This window comes from Laccaria bicolor, genomic scaffold (genome assembly GCF_000143565.1).
Source record: "Laccaria bicolor S238N-H82 LACBIscaffold_43 genomic scaffold, whole genome shotgun sequence".
In the NCBI taxonomy this organism is placed as follows: Eukaryota; Fungi; Basidiomycota; class Agaricomycetes; order Agaricales; family Hydnangiaceae; genus Laccaria; species Laccaria bicolor.
Window position 1 is genome coordinate 287,177 of NW_001889914.1, and position 6,672 is coordinate 293,848.

At 44.6% G+C, this 6,672-nt stretch overlaps 4 protein-coding genes across 4 annotated transcripts; 3 read left to right on the top strand and 1 right to left on the bottom strand.

The window, feature by feature from the left end:
• Window positions 1–1,567: 1,567 nt before the first annotated feature.
• On the bottom strand, window positions 1,568–2,245 carry LACBIDRAFT_332690 (uncharacterized protein; the record flags this gene model as incomplete). The annotated part of the gene is made up of 3 exons (XM_001887253.1): window positions 1,568–1,614; window positions 1,742–1,955; window positions 2,153–2,245. 3 exons carry the CDS (start codon window positions 2,243–2,245, stop codon window positions 1,568–1,570), a joined length of 354 nt encoding a protein of 117 aa, XP_001887288.1.
• A 686-nt stretch (window positions 2,246–2,931) lies between these two features.
• LACBIDRAFT_332691 (uncharacterized protein) lies at window positions 2,932–3,442 on the top strand (the record flags this gene model as incomplete). Its single annotated transcript, XM_001887195.1, has 3 exons — window positions 2,932–3,070; window positions 3,121–3,297; window positions 3,390–3,442. 3 exons carry the CDS (start codon window positions 2,932–2,934, stop codon window positions 3,440–3,442), a joined length of 369 nt encoding a protein of 122 aa, XP_001887230.1.
• Window positions 3,443–4,173: 731 nt separating this feature from the next.
• Window positions 4,174–4,347, top strand: LACBIDRAFT_310055 (uncharacterized protein; the record flags this gene model as incomplete). The annotated part of the gene is made up of 1 exon (XM_001887196.1): window positions 4,174–4,347. One exon carries the CDS (start codon window positions 4,174–4,176, stop codon window positions 4,345–4,347), a length of 174 nt encoding a protein of 57 aa, XP_001887231.1.
• Window positions 4,348–6,210: 1,863 nt separating this feature from the next.
• On the top strand, window positions 6,211–6,483 carry LACBIDRAFT_310056 (uncharacterized protein; the record flags this gene model as incomplete). Its single annotated transcript, XM_001887197.1, has 2 exons — window positions 6,211–6,368; window positions 6,420–6,483. 2 exons carry the CDS (start codon window positions 6,211–6,213, stop codon window positions 6,481–6,483), a joined length of 222 nt encoding a protein of 73 aa, XP_001887232.1.
• Between the last annotated feature and the right edge of the window lie 189 nt (window positions 6,484–6,672).

Genomic DNA, 6,672 nt, shown 5'->3' on the forward strand with positions numbered 1-6,672 from the left:
GGAATGTTTACAAGTTCAAGATCTTTGACTGGATAAGAAATCTTCTTCAAAATGTTTGTACTGACATGAAATCTTCATGAAATCTTCTTCAGAATGTTTGTATTGACAAGAAATCTTGGTGAGAAATTTCTTGTTGTATTTAGAAATGTTTAGCTTGTGAAGAATTCTTTTAACTAAATATTTGGAAGCAAGAAATGGTTTTGCAAACTAAGAAATCTTTATGAATCTTTGGATAGTTTTGACAGGTTAAGAAAGGTTTGAGTTTATTTTTAATGATGAACACGGCAGATAGAAGGGTGTTGGTGAAAACAGTGGGGGAAAGCTGCTGGGTGATGCTAACTTGGTTGAGTTTTAAATGGTGAACATGGCTGATAGAAGGGGGGTGTTGGTGAAAACAATAGGGGAAAGCTGCTAAGAGCCTGTTCAGCAACCAGAATCTGACAAGAATCTGGTTCAATTCTTTCAGATTCTCTGTCTTGTGACTTTAGGTAAGCCATCAATTTTACGGATCTCTCTGAATCTATTTTCTTCTGAACCCTGTCACAACATAGTCGCAACACTCGCTGTCAACTGCCTTCCCATTGTCACAGCCAATGATGAGCACAGCAGTTCACTTCCTTTTCCACTATTTCTTTTAGTTTTCTTTCATGTCAATACTACTCTAAATTATGTACATGTAAATCAATGAATATTTTCATTGCACTTTCTGTAGTAATCTTAAGGGGAATGATAACAAGAGGGTGTTGCTCAACATTGAATACAGTCCACGGTTGTTGCCAGTTGCCATGCCATCAACAAATCACGAGAGAGGTCACATCGTGTCACAAGAATCTGAAAGAATTGAACCAGATTCTGGTTGCTGAACAGGCTCTAAGGGATGCTAACTTGGTTGAGTTGAGAAGTGGGATGTTAGTAAAAACAGACTTAAAGTGGTGAACATAACAGAGAGAAGTGGGGTGTTGGTAAAAACAACCTTAGAGTGGTGTGAACATGACAGAGAGAAGTGGGATGTTGGTGAAAACAGACTTAGAGTGGTGAAAATGGCAGATAGAAGTGGGGCATTGGTGAGAACAAACTTAGATGAGTTTTGAGGGAAAAAAAAAGCAATGTACAAAATGATGAGAAAACTGCACCAGAAAAAACAAGTTTTTTTCTTGAAACTGGGACCCCTGTGACACTGGTCAGATATGTTTGAGCCATGTGACAAGGCTAAAAGATTTTTCAACAGTGTGACATGCTTAGAATATATCTGATTGATGTCACACCACTGAAACATTTCTTGCCACGCTGGCACACTTCAAACATTTCTGGCCAGTTAGACTTGGCTCAAACATTTCTTACCAGTCTGACACACTTCAAACATTTCTTACCAGTCTGAACCCCTTCAAATATTTCTGACCACTTTCACTTGACTAGGATATTTTTGAACACAATTTATCTACCCAAACATTTCTGGTCACAATATTACAGGTCAAATATTTTCTACCCAATCCAATATTATATTTTCTCCCAAAGGCAAAAAAATAAACGGCCACACAACCTATTAGCCTGGATACATTCTTACATTTTACAAGGCTAATAGCTTGTTCAAGGTGGGTGACTGAAGTGCAGTGCCTATACTTCTGGGAGAAGACTACCAGCTAACCTATGAACTCAGAGTCACCAGGAACATTGAGACAGGGACCAAGTTACGCTTTGCAGACACAGACCACAAAATCTCTGCAGTGCACATCAGTCGTACCCCAGACTTCGACAGGCTGAGACAAAGCACCTTGCTGGTCGGCAAGTTTGCCAAGGCCAAAGTCCATTGTCATGAGAAAGCCAGAAGGCACCACCGCAAACTCAAATTTGGCATAGAAGAGAAGACGGTTTGGGCAGCAGAAGACTGTATCCTGAAGCCACACGTGTGTTGTCATGTTTGAGTCGAGGGACAATTCGACAACAGCAAAGACTGGCTGGTACAGAAGAGTCTGTTAGCAAACACAAATGACTCTTATTTTGCCGTACCTAACACTCTGATCTCAGCACACAATCCCTGGGTTCCAATTGCCAATCCCACCAATCAACCAAGATACATCTGTAGGGGAGAGGTGATTGGTACGATACACGATCCAGAAGACTTTTTTGAGACCCCGAGTTCAGCTGAACACACAGAAGCTCTGTACAAACACGCTGCAGCCATTAAAGTGGTCATCGCAACCCAAATGGAGTCGGAAAGCGGAACGAACCACGCCATGCCAGACATAGTCAATCAGCAGGTTCCTACATTTTACAAGGCTAATAGCTTGTTCAAGGTGGGTGACTGAAGTGCTGAGTACCGTATTTTACATCTTGCAATTGATTTGTTTTCGTGGCCTTTATTGATTTGATTTGTTTTAAGTTCTTCAAGCCAATTTAGAGACGTGCAGGCAGGCTCAATTGATCCAAGGCAAGTTACTTGGCATCTCCTCAAGCTGACAAGGTTCATTAATTAGTTCCTCGGGGTTTGCCAGTCTGAAAGATTGCATTTGCAAGTGCCGTTTGCACTGTGTCAAATTTAGAGGCTTCAATCGCAATTCAAAGGCATCTATGCTTTGAAGTATCTGAGATGTCCATAACCGAGTCGTCATCATTCACATGGAGGTTCGTATGAGCAGTTGGACTATGAGTAGAGTCGAGGCTGGTGCCCGTGTGGGAATGACCGCTCCAGACAATGTCAGTGATTGCGACAACATCTTGCGGAGATGTGCCCCATGTAACGGTAGGAATGATATCGGATGTGGGGAAGTCAACTTCAACGAAGACCAGAATTTATATTCGCCGGCAATTTGGTAACAGCCCTAAGTCTTATGATAGGATTTGACTGTTCGCTGAGAGACTTTGACAGCTCTTCGCACAGCCAATATTGTAGTCTGGAACCTGCCTAGAAGTGAACCACTTTCTTTCTTTGCAATGATCCATGCAATCGATTCAGCCATTCGGCCTGGCGTTCCTGTCGAAGACTTTCTCTCTTTGGCTTCCCTCTGTGATTGCGGTCTTCTCACATCCCGTAGGGCTTTCTCCTTGCACAAATGCCAGACTTGTCCACACCGTGCGTACTGCTGCTTCTACTAATTCAAACTGCCTAACATTATATCATAGGCCACGGTCAAATCATGCCCCAGCTTACTCTGGCAGAAGTTCTGACCGGGATTGACTCTATTCTGAAACCTGGTGTCCCTGTCAAAGAATTCTTACATGTCGTTGCGCAATGTGCTTGCGGCATGCTTGTCAATTCTTTGCGCATGCTTGCCAAGCATCCTGAAGGATTTGGTGGCAGTGAGTGCAGTTGAGTTGTGTAGCTTTCAAGTTGGTATAGACCGAATACACTGAATATTATCTTTGATCAACAAACCCACCAATGATGATAGATAAGTTCCGAGTCAACACCCTTTATGAATCAAAGCACAAAAACTACTACTAGAGTCTACCGCATCGTAATAATACAAGGTATCATAAGTCAACGTCACAGTGATCGGAGGGCTCCTTGAAGAAAAGTGAGTCCCAAAACCTATCAGCTGAGTGTATAACAAAGAACTTGCCCTAAGTTTGAATGATTCGGTTGAGAAGTTGCACTTCCAAGTTCGCCTTCTGTAAAACTTGGCGCCTTTGTCAGTTTTGAGAGATCTCCCACTCATCTCCTTTCAGAGAAAGGGGGCGATTGCGAAGACAATTGAAGGTGGCTCTGGCACCGATCCGAGTAAACCGTGAAGTTTTTGCCCTGAAATGTAGCGAGGAACGAGTGAAGGATCAGGGCATGGGCGTGTGACAGTGTAGGTAGAAATCACTCACTCTTTTTCAACCACAACAGTCGCCGGCCCTCTTCCTTTTCCCCACCCACCACTTCTTGAAAACTCTATCGGCATCAGCGTGACAAGCTCCCGCTCGCTTCCCACACGGGAGGACTCCTCCACTCCAGAGCAAGACACAGAGTGCGTGGGTGAGTTTATCCCACCCACCCTCGTGTTTTGCCCTCAGGTTGGATCATTCTGTCGCTCACTACACAAATCATATCTCTCTGTGTGTGCAAGGACATTACTGCTACTCTACCTACCTAATTACTTGTCTCCCCACGCACGTAATGTGCTTGCCCATACCCTAGAGGCCCTCAGCCTGATACAAAGACACGCTTCGATAGAGCGTTCCTTGGCGTATATGGGACTCACAGCCAATACATCCATGGAGATCAAGATTGACAAGGTCTTCATTAGTTTATCTATGAACAGTCATACAGAAGATCTTCGATCTACCGCCAAAAGTGTACTTGCTGCTAGGCCTGATGCTGGTGTCGTTGCCATAATTGTTCCAGGACCTGGCCTTATCAAGTAACACGCAGAGGTGGCACCTCTCCGCCATCTAATGGGGCGGCCTATCGTCGAGCTCCTCATACTGGTTGCTGCAACTGTCTGACTTAAGCCGACGTTCATCAGTATCCTAAGCATTCGCGCATGGCAAGATTGCACGGCAGGAGAGAGTGCAGGAATTGAAACCCTTTGGAAGGACTCGATTTTTTGAGCAAAGGACCCACTTTGGTGGCTCGACTTCCACAATCGACGCATCCCGGGCCGCGTCCACTTCGGCCACATCCAATCCTCCTACCAGCATCCCATCCAAGTCCCATCTCCCCCTCGCTATCATCAAACACCCACCTCCTTTGCCCGCTTTCCCTCAGACTGATGAGTCAGATGCATTTACTGCACTTCATGCTCAACATCCTCGGATTAAGCTCCTCATTTGCACTTGCACCTGCTACGTCACTTGCTCCATAAACTTCATATGGAACTTCCACTGGACCATCACGCGTCACCTTTGTGACTTTCGTTGTGGATTTCCAAAGCAAAATACTCTGCTCTTGAACTTCAAGTTCTGCAGGTTTCGTAATAGCAAGTCAGAAGTTAAGGCCTTAAGATCCTAATCTGCTCTTGTTGGAAACCCTCGGCATTGATTGGCACACCCAGATATCATATGGCTGAAGCCAAAAGAGTACAAACACTGACAAGTGTGCATGCCTCAGCTGGTCACCTTACTACGGAATGGATGACCTGGTGCTTGAAGCTATCTATCATAATGTCTTCCTCGGTCACTGGCAACTCTCGACTTTTTGACTCTTTAGTAGCCTCTTTTTCCCTTTACGATTGTTGCAGTATTATTCAGCGCCCTGGATAGCCTCGCAAGTTGAAGAATCCCGATGAACAATGTTCGTGTGCTCTCTTTCTTATCATCATCTTTAACTTCAACAATTAAAATTTTAATTTACTTAGGCTGTGCTAGCGGCAGTTCTGAACTGCTCTTCCTGGCGGTTTCGAACTGGAAACTGACAGGAGGCTTGACTTGGAGTCGATGCAGCAAACTTTTGGTCGCCGCAGTACGTCAGATAAACAAGATGTCGCTCATTGCAGTCGGAGAGACGTCACCCTTTGCTCAAGTACCATCATCCTCTTCTTTTGCCAATATCAGTCTCAAATGTTCCCCCGACTGGATCGTCAATTCAAAACTAGAAGTCCACATATCATCGTTTATGATCTTCACTCACCTACTGTACAAGCCACCATCATTGTCAGTTATGCCAACATCGGAAGAGCCTATGGAGTACGTGAACATTGTTCCATCAATATAACAGGTGGAGAGGTAACGAAAACTACCGTCCCCACCTATTGTAGTATCGAATTTCAAATGGCATGACACTCGAAGAAATCAATCAATGGGTTCCCTTGCCACGATCTCCTCAGAGCTTATCTGGACCACCCTCCCCTAGCTCAATGTGATATTGCTACTCGTTCTCTCAGTTTCGATTTCGCTGATAATAGTTAATATAGCTTTGCCGTTTTGTCTGGAATTGTGGCAGACAGTCCCGAACAAAGTATTGGTCAAGCAGAATTAACCAGTCGCGTCCACTAGTATTGGCTGACTCAGTCTCCATTGAATGGGATTTGTTCGAACCGCAGTTGTTCCTGCGCAGCATTTTGATTGATTTGAACCGTAGTATGTAGTCATTTTGTGTCATTGAATCTCTATAAAGTGCGAAGTGGTGCGCAGGGGTTTTAAGTTCCCACCTTTGCACAATTTGGCCCCTCACAATGTCTACCCCAGCAACCTTTTCAGCAGAAGATCGGCCATACGCTCTCCAATTGGGTCCTAGAAAGAAACTGTCAGCCTGCCCTATCTCAATTTGAACAAGTGAGAATTTTGAATATGGTTTCCTCTAGGAGTGGGGCAGACCCCCTTGTTCATTATGGACGCCATTTTGGACGAACAGTCCACGCCTTGTGCAATATCCACGCAATCATCAATAACAGAATACTAAGACTAGGAGAGTTGGTGGATCGGCCAGAGGAATCTTTCAGCGCCGAGTAATGACATTCATCTTGGTCCATTGAATCCGCATTCACTCTGCGATACAGGGAGAGGCACGAGCACAAGATATTTTTGACTTTGCTCGAGTCAGTTCCAGGTCTGGAGGAGTGATTGGTAGCTGGTTCCGACAATGAAGCAGGAATTGTGGCAGAGCTTGTAAGTTGTGTGTCCATTCAATTGGCCTTCTTCCTTGATCAATAATGATGTTCTAAAGCTTTGAAAGGGTGCCTCAGGTGCTCGAGGCGATGATACCAAGAGCCTGAAGGGTGCTGTTCTAGAGTGGATCGCTCCAAAAGGTCA